Source organism: Xyrauchen texanus, chromosome 19 (genome assembly GCF_025860055.1).
Source record: "Xyrauchen texanus isolate HMW12.3.18 chromosome 19, RBS_HiC_50CHRs, whole genome shotgun sequence".
Classification (NCBI taxonomy): Eukaryota; Metazoa; Chordata; class Actinopteri; order Cypriniformes; family Catostomidae; genus Xyrauchen; species Xyrauchen texanus.
The window spans coordinates 24,005,013-24,023,817 of record NC_068294.1 but is presented as its reverse complement, the minus strand read 5'-3'; the positions used below and the strand labels follow the sequence as shown (position 1 = coordinate 24,023,817).

At 35.5% G+C, this 18,805-nt stretch overlaps 2 protein-coding genes across 4 annotated transcripts in view; one reads left to right on the top strand and one right to left on the bottom strand.

Moving 5' to 3' along the window:
* Nucleotides 1-3,833: 3,833 nt before the first annotated feature.
* Nucleotides 3,834-11,161, bottom strand: LOC127659561 (ankyrin repeat and SOCS box protein 5-like). 3 transcript variants are annotated; one of them, XM_052149430.1, is made up of 8 exons: nt 10,949-11,081; nt 10,587-10,749; nt 7,355-7,434; nt 6,985-7,092; nt 5,413-5,566; nt 5,151-5,285; nt 4,592-4,783; nt 3,834-4,433 (listed from the first exon to the last, which is right to left on the bottom strand). In XM_052149430.1, the coding sequence occupies exons 2-8, from the start codon at nt 10,624-10,626 to the stop codon at nt 4,306-4,308; spliced, it is 837 nt and encodes a 278-aa protein (XP_052005390.1). In that variant the 5' UTR covers nt 10,627-10,749; nt 10,949-11,081; the 3' UTR covers nt 3,834-4,305. The 3 variants fall into 3 exon arrangements, with proteins under 3 accessions (XP_052005390.1, XP_052005389.1, XP_052005388.1); XM_052149429.1 differs by lacking the exons at nt 10,587-10,749; nt 10,949-11,081 and adding exons at nt 9,450-9,533; nt 9,888-10,256; XM_052149428.1 differs by lacking the exon at nt 10,587-10,749 and having other exon boundaries at nt 10,949-11,161.
* A 1,505-nt stretch (nt 11,162-12,666) lies between these two features.
* Nucleotides 12,667-18,805, top strand: part of LOC127659559 (endonuclease 8-like 3) — a 14,229-nt gene continuing 8,090 nt past the window's right edge. The window contains exons 1-7 of the mRNA XM_052149427.1: nt 12,667-12,857; nt 13,001-13,110; nt 13,995-14,129; nt 14,488-14,701; nt 16,525-16,599; nt 16,739-16,905; nt 17,007-17,176. Coding sequence (XP_052005387.1) covers nt 12,750-12,857; nt 13,001-13,110; nt 13,995-14,129; nt 14,488-14,701; nt 16,525-16,599; nt 16,739-16,905; nt 17,007-17,176 — 979 coding nt within the window. The 5' untranslated portion in view covers nt 12,667-12,749. The remainder of the gene's footprint in view (nt 12,858-13,000; nt 13,111-13,994; nt 14,130-14,487; nt 14,702-16,524; nt 16,600-16,738; nt 16,906-17,006; nt 17,177-18,805) is intronic.

Here is an 18,805-nt window from a genome sequence, read left to right as displayed (position 1 = left end):
TTCTAAATGTTGTTTACAAATTAAATATGACGAACTTCAATTTGTTTGGTGAACAAGAGCTCTTCGATTTCGGTTGCATGGAAACAGGCGCGAGTACACGCGGTGGACTGAAGTTGATGGTTGCCACCTGCTGGTGACAGACGCGTATAGTGAGTTTTATCTGCCATTGTTTGTTCATGATTACTGAATTGTCATTTTTTTTTCACATTGTTAAGTATCCCTTTAAAGGTGCACTTAGCACTTTTGTTTTAACTTAAAATAAACAAAATAAACTGAAAATTATGTTAAAAATGAGACTATTTAGTGCACATTAAACATTGTGATCAGTTTTTACAAATTTAAGGATGCTCTGTTACAGTATGACCTTCCTGTAATTCATTTCATGTAAATTAACTGTTTGTAATAAAAAAAATGGCATTGTGGGACCATTATGAGATGGAGCTGAACATGCAAGATGTGAAATATAGTATTTCAGACTATACAGGTGAAACTCGAAAAATTAGAATATCGTGCAAAAGTTCATTAATTTTCAGTAATTCAACTTAAAAGGTGAAACTAATATATTATATAGACTCATTACAAGCAAAGTAAGATATTTCAAGCCTTTATTTGATATAATTTTTATGATTATGGCTTACAGCTTATGAAAACCCCAAATTCAGAATCTCAGAATATTAGAATATTGTGAAAAGGTTCAGTATTGTAGGCTCAAAGTGTCACACTCTAATCAGCTAAACACCTGCAAAGGGTTCCTGAGCCTTTAAATGGTCTCTCAGTCTAGTTCAGTTGAATTCACAATCATGGGGAAGACTGCTGACCTGACAGTTGTGCAGAAAACCATCATTGACACCCTCCACAAGGAGGGAAAGCCTCAAAAGGTAATTTCAAAAGAAGTTGGATGTTCTCAAAGTGCTGTATCAAAGCACATTAATAGAAAGTTAAGTGGAAGGGAAAAGTGTGGAAGAAAAAGGTGCACAAGCAGCAGGGATGACCGTAGCCTGGAGAGGATTGTCAGGAAAATGCCATTCAAATGTGTGGGGGAGCTTCACAAGGAGTGGACTGAGGCTGGAGTTACTGCATCAAGAGCCACCACACACAGACGGGTCCTGGACATGGGCTTCAAATGTCAAACATCTTACCTGGGCTAAAGAAAAAAAGAACTGGTCTGTTGCTCAGTGGTCCAAAGTCCTCTTTTCTGATGAGAGCAAATTTTGCATCTCATTTGGAAACCAAGGTCCCAGAGTCTGGAGGAAGAATGGAGAGGCACACAATCCAAGATGCTTGAAGTCCAGTGTGAAGTTTCCACAGTCTGCGTTGGTTTGGGGAGCCATGTCATCAGCTGGTGTTGGTCCACTGTGCTTTATTAAGTCCAGAGTCAACGGAGCCGTCTACCGGGACATTTTAGAGCACTTCATGCTTCCTTCAGCAGACAAGCTTTATGGAGATGCTGACTTCATTTTCCAGCAGGACTTGGCACCTGCCCACACTGCCAAAAGTACCAAAACCTGGTTCAATGACCATGGTATTACTGTGCTTGATTGGCCAGCAAACTCGCCTGACCTGAACCCCATAGAGAATCTATGGGGCATTGCCAAGAGAAAGATGAGAGACATGAGACCAAACAATGCAGAAGAGCTGAAGGACGCTATTGAAGCATCTTGGTCTTCCATAACACCTCAGCAGTGCCACAGGCTGATAGCATCCATGCCACGCCGCATTGAGGCAGTAATTAATGCAAAAGGGGCCCAAACCAAGTACTGAGTACATATGCATGATTATACTTTTCAGAGGGCCGACATTTCTGTATTTAAAATCCTTTTTTTTTTATTGATTTCATGTAATATTCTAATTTTCTGAGATTCTGAATTTGGGGTTTTCATAAGGTGTAAGCCATAATCATAAAAATTATATCAAATAAAGGCTTGAAATATCTTACTTTGCTTGTAATGAGTCTATATAATATATTAGTTTCACCTTTTAAGTTGAATTACTGAAATTAATGAACTTTTGCACAATATTCTAATTTTTCGAGTTTCAACTGTACATTGTTCCTCAAAGACAAATAAGATCAACACTACAGCAGATCTGCATATTTAATCACACTTTGGTTTGAAATTTGAAGGGTCTAAAAATAGTTTTTATGTAGCCTATTTTACAAAGTGTTGTAATTGACAGTGTAGACTGTCTTGATTTCATGTGAAATATTTGCAAAAAATAAAAAATTTAGCCATTGGATTGAAATAAGCAGATACTTAAGAGACTATGATTGGATTATTATTGAAGTGATTAATATGTTTCAGCTGGCAACATTTCTTTTAACCCTATGATGCAGTGTGCAGCTTCTCATTTCTTAAACAACAATGTCGGAAGACGTATTTTGTGGTCATGGAAAAGATGTTACTGTGTTTCAAAAGGGGCAAAATATTGGCCTGCATCAAGCAAAGAAAATACCCAAGGAGATTGCTGAAATCACTGGAACTGGTTTAAGAAATTTCCAACGCATTACTAAAACCTGAAAGGATAGTTGTGAACCATCGGCATTGGTGGAAGAAATGGTCAGGAAACAAATCTTGAATGATCATGATCAGAGATCACTAAAGCGCTTGGTGAAGTCACATGATAAAAAATAGACAGTAGAACTCATGGCTATGTTTAATTGTGAAAGTAAGAGCATTTCCACCTGCACAATGTGATGAGAACTTACTGGATTGAGACTAAACAGCTGTGTGGCCACAAGAAAGACATTTGTTAGTGAGGCTAATCAGAAAAAAACAACTTCAATTTACTAGGGAGCATAAAAGATTGGACTGTGGAGCAATGGAGAAAGGTCATGTGGTCTGAGGAGTCCAGATTTACCCAATTCCAACACGATGGGTGTGTCAGGGTAAGAAGGGAAGCACATGAAGCGATGCACCCGTCATGCATAGTGCCCAATGTACAATCCTCTGGAAGCTGTGTTATGATCTGGGGTTGTTTCAATTGGTCAGGTCTAGGCTCAGCAAAGTTTTGCGGCAAATAAAATGAAGTCAATTGACTACCTGAATGTACTGAATGACCAGGTTATAGATTTTTTGTTCCTTGACGGCACGGACATATTGCCAAGAACGACAATGCCAAGATTCATCAGGCTCAAATAGTGAAAGAGTGGTTCAAGGAGCATGAGGACTCATTTTCACTCATGAATTGGCCACCACAGAGAACTGACCATAACCCCATTGAAAGTATTTAAGATGTGCTGGAGAAGACTTTACAGGGTGGTTTGACTGTCCCATCATCAATACAAGATCTCTGCCAAAAATGTATGTAACTCTGGATGGAAATAAATGTTGTGAAGTTGCACAAGTTTGTCGAAACAATGCCACAAAGCTAAAGGCGGTCCAACAAAATATTAGAGTGTGCAACTTTTTTTTTTGGCCAAGCAATGTAGTCATATGAGCAGAGCCATTTAATTCCACTGTGCTCCTCTAAAGATTATGTCTGTGTCAAAACTCCAAAAATGGAAGCAAATTAAACAGTCATGATACTCCTACCTTATAATATTTTGTACATATAATGTTTAAAGGGTCTATTATTGATGTATAACTAAAGCTGCTCAGCATGTTTTTTTGTGTATATATATATATATATATATATATATATATATATATATATATATATATATATATAATTATATTAATTTATTGTTTGCAATTTTCTATTGGGTCCTATTGAACAACTTATCAAAATCACTGTATCACACTAACTCCAGTTACAATTGTGAGCAAGAATAAAGCTAATAATTTCACTTTATTTTCATTAGGAGTAAAATACATGTGCCCACTCAGCTGGGAAAAAATTGGGATGAAACAGTTGTTAAAGGGGATGTCAAAAGTTTATTGCATTATTCAACTTTTAGTTACAGGCAGGCCAAAATAAATCTAATTTTAGGGGAGACTCTGTGGAATTGTATCAGACATGGTAATAATTGAGAGCTCAGAGCACTACAGTCTTACTCATTTCTGAAAAAAATTGAAATTAGCTAAAATATGTAATACTGAACACACAAGCGCTATGAGGGTAGTAGAACTTTGTGTAAGATTTTCTGTGGAATTCTGTTAGCGTGGCATTCCATGTGAGCCTAGTTACAAGTTATACACAATGTAACACGCCAGCCCACAACGACATCATTAGAAGCATATTTTTGTGAAATCAGGCCACAAAGAAAAAGTAATTAGCATTAAATAATAAAAGGTATGGCAGCTTTTTCATTATTTAGAAAAGTCAAACCAATACAACAAAAATGGCCTGCCAGTGAGAGTTATTGTGTTATCTATATAGTAGAAAGTCCTTCATAGATTTAGGGAGGGGCAATTGTGGCAGTAGATGGAGTCGAGAACGTCCCAATCTCTCCCTGATTTGCTGACGGCAAAGCTGATGCAGAGAACGGGGTGTAGCTGCAAAAGGAACGAAACATATAAAAGGCTAATGTACAGTAGTGAAAAATAACTGATGACTCTTAAGCCTATAATACTGCTAAACCTTTAAAAAAAGTGAACAAGTGATATAAAGTTTCAATTTGTTCAAAAATAGCTTTTACAAACACAAAACCCACCTTCATAAATCAAAAGGAAGCCCTCTGTGAGGCTCCCCGGAGGAGCAATCTCTACGGGACGTTTATACTCCAGGTTGCGTGAGTTTATATCTGCCCCAAATTCCAGCAGGAGCTTCACTATGCTTAAACAATCTTTTTGGACTGCTGCATGAAGAGGAGTCTCCATATGTGTGCCTTTCTGCACATTTGCCCCTATAATGATGAAAAATGTAGGATATTAATAGTTTACACCATAGTTTATTTGAACATGTGTAAATGAAAATTTTGAGCCACTAGTGTCACTAAATGGAATGGCAAAAATAATAATTGTTTTAAAACATACAGAGCAATGTTTTGAGAGTATCACAGTGTTAAAAAAAAAATTAGCCTTTAATTGGCTTCATTATAGTTGTCTCTATATGTTAAGCTGGGAAAGGATGAAATATTTTAACTTTAAGTGTAAGCTTACTGTATCAAGATTTGCAAAATCCAGAGGTGCAAACATTAATTAAACATTTTGGTACTCAGTATTTGATATAATTGCTAGTTCTATATAGTGTGAATTTTGGGACCTATTTACCTCCATGAAGCAGCATGCGGGCACATAAGAACTCCTTACATCGGCAAGCGGTGTAGAGAGGAGTGCCCATGTGAGGAATTTCATAATCTATATCCACACTCCATGCAATAAGCGCCTCCACACACTTGCTGTGTCCTAGAATATGAAACCATAAAACATATTAAGTAATTTAGTAAGTAATTCTAGTGTCTATCAGCAAGTCAGCTAATAATGGCTGATTTTGTGTGGGGCCCTGGTTCTCCAGTACTATTTTTGTACCCACCTCTGCTGACTGCCTCATGGATGGGTGAAGGCTGAAATATAGCCAGGGCTTGTGGTCTAGCTTCACTTTGCAAGAGCAACTCTAGACATGCCAAACTGCCAGTTGAGCAGGCATTGAACAATGGAGTCACACCATCTATAGTTGTCACATTAACCTGAATAAATATGCAAAGAGTAAAATAACAGAGGCTGAAGAACAGTACGTTTCATGTGATGAAAATGCAAAACTAAAAATACATTTTGATAAAATGATGAATGTTTTATTTTATGTGTTTACAAAATTCTGAGAGTCCTCAGATTTAAAAAAAATTGTGAGTTTAAAATAAAAGTGGAAAAAAGTGTCTAAAATGCGGTGGCAGAAATCATGAAAATGTTGTCATAATCTACCCACACAGCAAAGAAATATCCGTAATTTCAACGCTAAATGCAACATTGAATTTTTATTTGTTAACAATAGTAACTTTAATATATAAAGGTAAAACATTAGAATATATTTAACAAGCAATACTTGTAATTTTACACTAAAAAATAATTCTTTAGCTGTATAAAATATGATTTACTGTATAAATAACAGTTAAAATGTATACTATGTTTAACAAGAGAATACATGTACTTTTTACGGTAAACTATTGATAAAAACATTAATTGGTGACACATCACATTTCATTATATTTTATGGGAATAGTTATGGTTCTTATTTTTAATATTAGTTATGTACATTGGAGTGTTCTTTGCTATATTTTATGTAGTTTAGTTCATGTTTATTGCATTATTTTAGTGTCACATCACATATGTTACACTGATGGTGTTTTGTGTTTGTGTTAGTAAAATAGTGTTTGTCTCTACATGTGTATTCTTTATTGCTCCTGGAACGACCTCTTGATGAACTTTGTCATCTTGTGGCCTTGTGGCCTTTTGTTGTTTTTACAGTGATTAACAATACATTTTAATGCGGTAAGCAGACTTTTATATTTCCAAAAGGTTAGTATATCAATTGTATATAATTTAATAATAAAAACAATAGTGAACCATGAAAATTAAAGGCATCAAAATGACATCGTATAATTTCCTGAAACATGGTCACCATATTTTTTGCAGTACATATCTGCCAAACACAAATCATGGTATTTTTTACAGGCAATTTTACAGAAATCTCTTTATAGTGCACCCATGATCTCACTCGAAACTTGTTTGTGATTTTATTCCCCATGTAACACAAAAAGAGTTATTATTAAAATGTTTAAGTTATTATTTAATACTGGCTGTCACGTTTTTTATTTTTTTATCAAAAAATATTTATATATAGATTTCCTATTTTTTATATATATATATTTCCTATTAAAATATGTATTTATTATATTTATTATTATATCTAATACCATACATTTTAATAAAATACAATAACATTTTAACAATAATACTTCTTAAAATATAGATAGGCTATACTACATTTCAGTGTAATTTGACAAATTTGCTGTGCTAAATGACACTAATCTCAGTAAAAGAACTCTTGTCCATTGCTACAAAGTCTTCTCAAATGATAGTGTTACCAATCAGCCCTGCAGAGACTAACGTTGGCACCGGCATCTATCAGGGCTCTGGTACAGGCAACATGGCTCCCTATGCACGCCTCATGAAGAGGGCTAATATGGTCTATTGTCAGCACATTTACGCTGTGGCCCTGTGGAGAGATGAGAAATGAGTGTTGCATTTGAATGTGCAGGATTCTTTCAATCCAGATGGTGGCAGCATGACTATTACTATCATGGATTATGGATTTGCAGCATTCTTTCCTACATTAAATGTGTATTACATTTCTAAGACAGCAGAGCGCATATGACTACATTATACAACTAATTCAAATAATAACAAAATTATATTTCCTCTCTTACTGTTTAACCACAGGTTATCTGAATGGGCATATTCTTCTGAGTGCACATCACCTGAGCAATGAGAGTCTTGAGGGCCAGCAGTCTTCCTTGGCTGGCAGCATCATGAAGAGGAGAGCGATCAGCCCAAGACCCTAGAGAAGAGCAAAAAAGTTAGCTTAAGAGAAAATACAACCTGTAATAAAAGCTACATAACATCCTGTTTTGAATTCAGACCATTTTTGAGTAATTTTATTATTTTTATCACTTTGTATAGTAGCGTACAAAAGTCTGAGACCACATTGAAAATGTTTGATTTTGTAAACCTGTAAATTAAAAGGTTTGTGTGGTGAGCAGGGCGGGGCCAAGCGGCGACTATGTAGAGCGAGGCCGGGAAGATGAGTGGTGAATGACTTCCACCTGCGTGCCACAGTTTAGTAAAAAAATTATAAAAATTTCTATATTATGTATTATTAAAAAAATAATAATAATAATATATATATATATATATATATATATATATATATATATATATATATATATATATATAATGAAATTAATACATTTTTACGATTCTGCACTTTAAAAAAAATAAGATTATGTTAATGTACATGTTAACTTGCATGCCTGTTCAAGTGCATGCTGTAATTTAAGCCAAAAGATGATGTAACAAATATGAATAATTCGGAAAATATCATCTAATTCCATTCCTTTACAGTGGCTATTTGCATTAGGTGTAAATAGCACCTGCCACACAGTTGGGCTATTTGCACTCCTGTGGTCTGGTGGAAACACAGAAATTAAAGTCAAACTGCATCCGCAAGAGTTGCTGTAATAGTGTAGTACAGACAGTTTTTAATCAAGCGGATGTTTCGGGTTCAATTATCACCTTTGTTCCACTTTTTCTATCCTGTCTTCTGTCTCCACTCTTAATATTTCCTTTAATACTACTTATAATCAGTATTGGGTGTAATGCATATCTTTATGAATTACTGTAATGAAATTACCTTTTCATTGAAAAGTAAAGTAAGGGATTACTCTTAATATTTCAATCATTTAATTACAGTTTAATGTAATTAAATTATGTTATTGCATTAAATAATGTATACGTAGACTATTGAACAATTCTATATAAAACAATAGTGAAGTTAAAATCTAAATTTGACATCTAAGGTTAAAATATATATTTTCTAATTTAACGCTGCCACCGTAAATTCTTTGGCCATTTTATGAAAATGTATTTGATTTTATCTGATATATTTGAAAGTTTCACGTCTTTCATCTGGTTGAAGTTGATAAGGGTTTAAGAAAGTAGTTAGTAATAAGTAATGCAATTACTTTTCAGAAAGAGTAATTAGAACAGTAATCTAATTAAATCTGTAGAAGATTTAATTAGTAGTTAGTAATTAATTTTTTAGAGTAAATTAACCAACACTGCATATAATAAATTAAAATTAATTTAAAGGTTGAATTTTTGGACATGGTGGGGAGTTGAGAGACTATTTACTATAATAATATTGTTGTAGCCATGCTTTTTGGCCATATTTTGACCATGGTGTTACTACAGTTATATGGTGTTTATACAGTAACCATGTTTAATTTTGTGGTTTACTATGATTTTACTATAAAATACCATGGTGATACTATGGTTACTGTAGTAAATACATGTTTAATTTTTGCGAGGTAAGGTTAGGGTTAGGTTAAGTTACATAATTGTATGTTAGTATTTAATTAGGAGAGCAAACAACATCTGTGCAAGTAGTTATAGCTTCAGGACGGAGACCTCCAAATGGCGGTGGAATCTCAAAAAGAGGGTAGGGTTACTCCAGAATGGAACGGGGTTACTCCAAAATGGTGTTGCGCCAACTCCAAAAGCGAATGTTACTTTCATTTATGGTTAAGGAAAGGGTTAGGGCTCCCAGCTCCCTATATCTTTAATGGTGGTTTGGAGCTACCACCCCTTTTTGGAGCACTGCCTGCAGCTATATCCTTCTCCTCAGTGCAAAGAAGATGCATTTTTTTGCTATTTGCACTTAGTGCCTTTCTCGCTTGTCTATTTTGTTGATAATTGAGTTAGATGAATTCAAAATTCAAGCATTTCCACTAATGGTCTCAGACTTTTTAGACCCCAATGTATATACTACTATAGAACTGAAATAATCCTACACACCTGAGTCAATATCCAGAATAACTGCTGATGCATTCCACACATCATCATCATCATCGTCACCTCCCTTCATCACTCACTCAACTACTGTACAGTAAATGTATACTCTGTTGATGGAGTTTACTTTATGAAACCTAGTTATCTTTCCATCGACCTCTTTTTCTACAACCAAGGACAAGTCATTAAACTCATTGCTAATCTGTTTTATGTTTTTGAGGCAACCACATTCTCAAGCAACCTTACATTTTCACGTTCAAAAACATTAACAGAATCGACTCTCTCTTGTCAAAGCTTTGACTGCTTCACAAATCTATAATTTCTGGTTTTCCTTCTTTTAGTAGCTACACATTCAAGAGCAATTAATTCAAGACCAGAGCTCACTCCTGCACTTGAATATTTCAAGTCGTTTCACGTACACACGCCACATATCAAAGCACCAACCTTGGCTGGTTAACCAGCTCAGCAAGACTTCCACTTTGACAGGGCTTGTGTCCCTTCAGGAAAATGTTTGCTCCTTATATAATTCTCTTGAAAAACTCTTTTAAAAGGAATCTCTGAAGCTGTCTGGAGTTTTTATCTGTGCTGCCCTACTTAAGTTGCTTGGTAAATGCCAGACTATGGCAATCCCCTGTGACTATCCCTTGCCTCTGTTCCTTTCCCCCTGATCTTAACTCAGAGAAGCTGTTTTCTGAGATGCTCTGTGGGACAACTTGTTTATACCAAAAGCCCTCGCTGCTGTTTATACAGCCCGATTACTCTACTCAAAATCTTACAGACAACCGTCTGGCTGCACAAACGCTTGCTAGACTGGGGATGACTGTGCTTCTTGTACAGTCAAAGTATGGGGAGAGACGGGAGGCAGAATCAGATGACATGGCCTCAATTCTATTTATATAACACTGTAAATAGCAGCCTGGCAGCCATGCCTGGGCTTTGCTTCACATACATGTTTGCAAACACCTTTATTGCTCCCTGTTATTGACGATGCATAGCTAGGGTCTGGGGGACTGTGGTCATGTGATCTTTGGTACTCTGCTGTGATGTACACCACACAAATATAAATCAAGAGGGCACGCTTTGGAATACAGAAATTATGTCTCTTGAACTGAAGTATTTGAAAGCTTTAAAAAAGTATATAACCTGCTGGAGTTGAGGCTCTGTGGATTGTGCACATGCTCATGAGTCATGACATATAGATTAGGAGCTGTTTGGAATGGAGACCCAGGTTTGAGCCCGATGAAGCCCATGTCTCGACTCCATTTCCCCTCTCTCACAGCTTATATCCTGTCTACTCTATACTGTCCTGTAAATAAAGGGGAAAGTCCAATACACCACATTTTCCTAATTACATGCAATGATGGCCATTTAAATAAACCCACATTGCAATAAAACCATTGTCAATAATAATGTTGTCCATGCTCTAAATAAATCCATGCAATAGGAAATTATATCCAAACTCATGCTGCACACGTGTTAGGCAGTAATGTAAGTGTTCTACTTACCATACCCTTGACCATTATCATAGAACTCAGCTGAAATCCGGGCAGCCTCTTTTTGGTTGCCCTTGATGATGTAGAAGTAAGTGAGTAAATTAAGAGTAATTTTAACAAAAAGTTTGAAGCAGAAAAGTGCCAGGATGGTGAGGTAAACATTGGACAGCTGTGCTGCAAATGGCCTGTGTGCCACAGTGGTCTCTGTCATGGCTGTGTTATGAATGTTTTGTGGCAGGATATGCAGACTGCTCTTTTTAGCATTGAGCTCTGAATGCCACCCCAACAGCACCCCCAATGCACTTTGGTCCTAACTGCAGCTCAAGAGAGATTTGGAAATCAGTTGAATGCATTGGTGTGCAAAGGCTATTAGACTGAGATTTCTTACATTTGTAAACTTACAAGTTTATTTAATCAAGTTACTGTAAAATATATATCCTTACAATCAAAATAGATCTCTATAAAAATGTGTTGTTTGTCATTAATGTAACCTCTTATGGTTTATATATTGAATAGAACAGTTTGTGAGTTAAACAAACATATAAATGGGCAGTTGACATGAATTTTACTATTCTTAAAGGTGCACTCAGTAACTTTTGTCTTTGTGCCATCTTGGACTACACAGACACATAGGCTTGGATGCAGCATCATTTAAAATCAATAGTTTTGAGTTCAGATGCCATTGAAGAAATTTAGTATTCACAGTCAGCCATTATTACTTTAATCAATTAGTGAAAGTGTCAACTAACATGACGTTACTGATATAAACCAAGTAGTAAGCGGCTGGTCATGTGATTCTAACATGGCAGTGCCCATGTGTGGACCCTCTTCATGTAGAATGAAACAGCTTTTATAAGGTTACTGATGTGACTGGAGTCTTCATTTGAATGCGAGTGGTCATGATTTCCTACAGTATATTGCGAAATTACAATTCATGTCTTTAGGAGTTCAACCTTTTTAATGACGAAAAAATTACTGAGTGGACATTTAGAGCATAAATTGTCCATAAACATGAAATTATTAATTCAAAGTGTGTGTTTATTTATTTATCATACTACTATTAAAAATAATAATATTATAGCAATTAATATAGTAATTATTATTATTTAATCATCCTAGGGAATGACCTAATTACGAACTGTGAAATTCAGAAATTTATCAAAATGAACAGCGTGGATAAAAATACAATTTTAATGTATTTTTATTCTGCATGTTAAACAACTGTTGTGCATGCCATTTCCATGTCCTCATTAACTGAGAGACTGCATGACATATTTTTACTTTTATAATTAAACTTTTCAAACCACAGGACTATGTGAACCAGTGAAGGCAAATGAAATATAAAAATTGGTGACAAACATAATTAAATTGATAATCAACTTACAGCATCTAAAAATATACACTTTCCCCTCATGTAAATACATTGTAACCTAAAATCTTTATGCTGGAAAAGTTCGTGTCCATGTCTACAACCATATTTAAATGTAAAATAAAAAAGACATAAACTAATTATTATAATTTAATATAAAAAAGGAGTGACATACAAAGGTTATAATTTCGTATAATCTTCTATCTGTCCTACAAAAATAGTTTATATAACCCAAACATACAGAACACTTTTATTATTATCTTACAATTCAACACTGTAACTGTTGTATTTCCGTTCACGCATGCGCTCATTTGAATCATCTGGCGGGTTCTTTGCTTACTTCATAACGCGCTAACCGAAAGCTACAGACTAGTCCCACTATTTTTAATATTTCATCCGATTTGTTCAGTCTCTCAAAAACAGGTAGGCTAAATACAGATCACAATGGTTGAGGGTCCGGGATGCACACTAAATGGAGAGAAGATTCGTGCAAGAGTTCAAAAGCGACAGAAAGTTTTAGATATACACGGAAATGAAACTAATTCATCATCAGTAAGTGCATGTCAGTTCATTTGAGGAGATTGCATTTCTCTTATTTAAAGCCAGTGTAATAATGGTTTAAAAGTATTTTGCATATGAATGTTTACTTCGTATCTCTGTGCGATAAAATAAAAGTGTTTACTCTCTTTAATTAGTCAGATGTCAGTACCAGTAGCTCTTTTCAGAGCTTTATGGGCTGTGAGTACACAGGAGTGGAGACACTGGGGAAAGAGCTGTTCATGTATTTTGGTTTCAGAGCCCTAAGGTGTGTATGCAACACAAATTAATGAAATGAGAGTCGATTTAATATTTGCAATTGACTTTCTGCTTTCCGTTTTAAAATATCATGTTGGGATGGGATTTTTTATTTATTTTTTTTTTTTTAAGGAGTCCGAATAAATGTTTCTTTCCCTGTGAAGGAAGATTTAATTTTGCTGGCTTGCTTCCTAGGGCCCTGTTTACATATGGAAAGTACATTATAAAGGGGGACAAATTATTTAGTTATACATTTATGTTCTTATTAAATTCACTTTGCTTTACAAGGACGATTTGTTAAGTCTATTTACATTTAATATGATATAATAGATTTCATCTATGTTTGAAAGTTGCAAATGTTAAAAAAGTAATAAAGTACTTGTGAAATATAAATAATTTACAACTGTATTACTGGTCATGGAAAGCCTGGAAATTTCAGGGAATTTTAAAATTGCGACTTCCAGGCATTTTCATGGAAAAATCATACAAATATTTACAATGACTACACATTTTCTGCTAAATAAATCATTTTTTTTTTTTTTTTAGTTATGATAAATTAATAATTGTAAATGTAAAGTGCTTGTGTACAGATAAACTTGACGTGATCTTGAGTAAATGCCTCTGATTCATAATTTGAATTTTTTTTCTAGTTAATAGCTACTGTAGTTTCCTATGGGACACAATGTGATTTTCCTCAAGGGTAATAATCTATTAAATCCAAGGAGTCATACCCGACATACTGTACAAATGGAAATCTGCTCCAGATACAGTATCTCTATAAAAGGATTTGTAAAAATCCTTATCCAGGAATCACAGATGACTATAAAGGTCAGAAAACTTGGACAAAAACTGTGTGTACTATGAAAATTCCAATGGAAATGTGTTTTGTTTTAGATTGCACTTTGGCATGAATGGTTCCTTGAGAATAAATCCTGTGGAGAGAAAAGATTTGAAGGGAAAACCACCAGCGCTAGTTGTTCAACTTACCAATGATGTTATCTGCTTTTTTGACACAACTGTTGAAATCAGGTAACATTTCTTCTACTTCTAAATTGAATTCTAACAAAGTTGTATACTTCATTTCCATAAGCATTCTGGAGTAAGGATGAAATGTAATGCTAGATTAAATTGCATAACCGTGATTCTTCATTGAAAGCCTTTCACAGTCAAGCATTTTATCCTAATGTACATCTGGGAGGGCAGCTCATTAAGTATAACTCTTAAATAGGCAACTTCCCTACTGCAGCAATGCTTGCACTGCTGGATTAAATTCTAGACCATTATAACTCAGCGTGATCCAGACAGCTTGAGCTCTTTTCATTTTTACACTGAGCCTTCAAAGATTCAGACTCCTGAGGGAATATTAATTCTGTTTGCTTCCTCTCAGACTCTCAGAGGACTCTGAGCAGAGAGTAAGAGCCATGGAGTGTCTTGATATCTGTTCACCCAAATTCAGTTTCTCTCGGGCAGTGGAAGCTGTAAAGAGAGAGCATGGGAGAATGCTCTGTGATGTGCTATTGGATCAGGCCATCCTACCTGGTGTAGGAAACATAATTAAAAACGAAGCCCTCTTCGACAGTGGCCTTAACCCTACTGTCAAGGTACCTTTTCTTTGTGAAGTCAAATTTTTCTTTGTTACATTTTAATTGTTGTTTTACACCATATTTGAAATCTGTGGTGCTAAGCTGGTTTTGGTTCAGGGCCCAGACTTTACGTTAAACATCATGTAGTCTCGCGTACCCAGACCTTTGACATTGCAGCTAACATTGGCAAAGAACTGCCCACATAGGCAGGAAAAGCCATCTAACTGACATGTAAAGCAACCAGTCACAGCTGGGTTTGTCATTACGTGATGTTAAGGGACGGGGTCATCGGAGACTGCTCATACCATAATAAAATACCGGCATGGGAAAATGAATAATTTGTATAATGGCGTGCGAGTCTCTTGAGCGATTGCACAGAAAACAAACAGGAAAATAGCAGAAAATATGTAGCTAGTGTAAGTACAGCACAGAACCTCATTACAGAGAATTTCACAGACATAACTAAATAAAGCATTATACAGCTCTGCTCATGGAAATCTTTATGCCATGTGCCTCAAACCAAATGCTGAATATCTTAAAAAGAGTTGATGTGACTACCTGGCAAACTTGGGCATATTCTGTAATTATTAAATCCTCAAAAGTGCTCAATGTAAAAACACAGAACCTTGTGAACCTGTGCTTCCACCCGGACCAGTGCTTCCACCCGGACCAGTGCAAACTAAGCTCTAGGAAATCCTGTCAGTCAGATTTGGTCTGACTGGACTGAGAAAGCGTTTCCAATTTTATGTGCTATAAGCGTCAGACTGTTAGTACACAGAATTTGGGCATGCTGTCTGGGGCTGAGACTAAACATCATGTGATGACCAAACACAGTAAAATGTTTATTGTACAACAAAAATATCCTTAAAGTTAAGAAATTCATATTTTCATTAACTGCATAGGCCCCACAATATGCAAAATGATTAACTACTTGATAGGTTAAATTTGTGAAGCCAACATCAACGTTTGTCTTCACAAACGTTGATGTTTAAAAGAAGTTTAAAAGAGTTTTAAAAGTTTGAATGTTATACAGGCATAACAGTAAGACGAACCACCAGCTAGCTAGCTATATATTCAAGAGTCAGACAGACTGTGACAGTTGGATAAACTGTCAGATAGATAGAGATAAATAGAGAGTGATAGAAAAATAAAGTGAGATAGAGAGATAGATTTGGAACTAAACAAACTTTTTAGAATAACAGTATATTGGCTTTGTCGAGCTAAAAATTTAAATTTTTGTAAATGCATAAACAATAGCAGATGTTATTTAAGTCTTTATTTATTGCGTAAAAAAAAAAAAAAAAAAGCTAGACACAATGTTTATATAATATAATGCAGGTGTCTCAAGATGAGCTTTTAAAAGTTTACTTTTTTTTTTTTATCTTGCATGGCGTCTAAACACAATGGTGCTCCTGCGCGAGATGCTGAAAAAGCAGCTGAATGTGGCACAGCGGTTGAAGTCTGTCTGGCCCCTATCACATGCCAAACACTGGGATAAATACTGTATTAGAATTTGTCAAATTACCAAGTGAAAGTTTAATTTGCAGTTGCACCATATTACCTTGGAATTTTACTGGATACATGGCCTTTGACTGCAACACCAGAAAATATGGGAAGCTTTTTCTTCTTTCTCTTAAAAGATGGAAAGCCTTTTCTTTTTTGCAGTTGTAACTATACATGATTATATAGTTAGTTGCATTATTTGCATAAAGCATTGATTTACCCAGCAGAAATCCTGCAACTCAGTCTTGCATTGCCACCCACTAGTTGAGAACAGCTGTTTGAAATTATTTTGGGATGTCTTTTTGGTGTCCACTAATAATTATACTGTCCATTCATAGGTTAACCAGTTGACAAGTGAACAGGTTCATCATATTGTGAAGATGACGCGGGACTTTACCTTGCTGTTTTATAAGGTATGTTATTACCCCTCTATTTTAAATTTCCCCTAAACACTGGGAAACCGTGAGCAACTACTGGTACAAGGATTTAAGATTTTACTGTTTCTGTTATGCCTGTTACATACTTTGATTTTGTACCCTCCAAAACATTCAGTGTAGAAAAAATGGATCCCCACTCTACAAGCATTACAAGGTGTACAAACGTCCAAACTGTGGCCAGTGCAGTGGAACTGTCACCGTCTGTCGACTGGGAGAGAACGGTAGGATGACATACTTTTGTCAGAGCTGTCAGACAGGTGATCCAAGTGAGGTCAACATCAGGTGAGCTGCAGTTCCTCTCACACGTTTACTTATTCATACACACATACACTTACAGACCAAGATGTATGTACTACATCCAGTACTTGCTGTCTTTCCACCAGTAAACTCCCAACTCGCAATAGTTTGATTGGATGGGCTTATCAGGGTGACATGATTAGCAGCGATGATGTGGCAAAGAGAGAGGAAGAGGAGTGGGCCTGTTCTCTTTGTACTCTAATTAATTCCCCAAGCAGCAAGTTTTGCGATGCTTGTATGAGCCCTAGACCGGAGGGTAAGTTTGGGACATGCTACGAGGGGTGGGAGAATATAATCAATTTACTGATACATCTCTCTTTCTCAAACGATTCTTGATTGATTTACAAAATGTTATGGTCTTTAAAATTAATTATTAATAATTCTGTTTATTTACAAAGCACACAAAGGACAAAACTTTACAGATATAGAGAAATTACACCTGGTATGCAACACTGCAAAAACGACAAGGAGGAAACCTACAGTAGTGGCATTTATACCATGAATTTGGTGTGCTACTCTGTATAAACATATACAGGAGCCTTCAAAGATGTTTCACGTATAGGTTTTCATAGGACAAAAAGGCTGAATAAGCTTTTATTTTTATAATATCTTTAAGAAACCAACCAACTTTCTTAGCTATATTTACACAGTAATCACAATCTCGGTACACTTTGATAGAGAATTTAATTTTCTCAAAAAGAAAGCCGCAGAGCTGACTCTGATACTAGGTTATTATATCCACCAATTTATTTCTGTTGGCAGGTAAGAGCAGACATTTTAGTATGGTTTTTATGTATGTTTTTAGTATGGTCTGTCTTTACACAGAATTTGGCAACGAGCCACCTTAAAGGAATAGTTCACCCAAAAATGAAAATGTGCTGATAATTTACTCACCCTCAGGCCATCAAAGCTGTATCATTAAATGGGTTTCTCTCTTCATCAAAACAGAATTTAAGATTTCATTTCAGGCCTCCTCCTTTAAATAATGCAAGTGAATGTACACAGTCCAAAATGCAAATTTAGGGTGCATCAAAGTAATCCACATGACAAATAAAGTTCTTCTGAACCCAAACTATTGATTATTTTTTGAAAAAAAAAAACATACTTTTAACTACAAATGTTTTTTTTATTTTTTTCTAAAATAAAAAAAAAACATTACTGCATTAAATAACCATCCTTTATTTCGGAGCAATACCATTGCGTTAGCTTCTTGTGCTTGAATTCCTGACAGTCATATAGCCTATATATTTCTGTCTGGAATTCAAGCCAAACAAGTTGTAGTTAGTGAAAAAATGTGCCTACTGAGATTCACAGGATTTACACCGTGAGATCACACAGACAGGGTTTCCGCGGGGCATTAAAAGTCATTAAATGGGTTTTGTGAAAATTAAGGCCTTAAATAGCACTAAAAAACATTAAATGTTATTCCTACAGGCATTAAAAATTTTAGATAGTTTTGAAAAAATAATATAAAAAATGTATTTTGAATATAGCCTTCACAATTAATAACTTTGATTTGCTGTCGCAAAATATGTACATTGGTGTGATAAACACGCGGATCCAGTTTGGTGATTGCCTCCAGCCGGTGCAAAATTGATGTAAAGCCGGATGTTTGGACAGTGGTGGGCTGGGACCTGGAGGAGTTAGAACAGAGAACGTAAATTTAGTAAAGTTGCAAAGAAATGGGTAAGTGCAAATTCCAGCAAAAGTGGCTAGAAGACAAAGAATTTAGGACATGGTTGTCAACACGGAGCCGTTAAATCTCATATGCAGTCCAATAGCCACAAATCTGCTGTAAAAGGCAGACAGCAATTAACTATCTCAAGTTGCCTCGCCGTGACGACAAAGTAACATCTTCAGCAACTACTACTACTACTACCACTAC

Bases quoted from the DNA above. Each gene is read 5' to 3' on its own strand.
- LOC127659561 (XM_052149428.1), bottom strand. From the start codon at position 11,147: ATGACAGAGACCACTGTGGCACACAGGCCATTTGCAGCACAGCTGTCC. The intron at 4,784-5,150 runs GTAAATAGGTCC...TCATCATTATAG, and splicing joins CCGCATGCTGCTTCATGGAG to GGGCAAATGTGCAGAAAGGC. The intron at 4,434-4,591 runs GTGGGTTTTGTG...TTCCTTTTGCAG, and splicing joins CTTCCTTTTGATTTATGAAG to CTACACCCCGTTCTCTGCAT.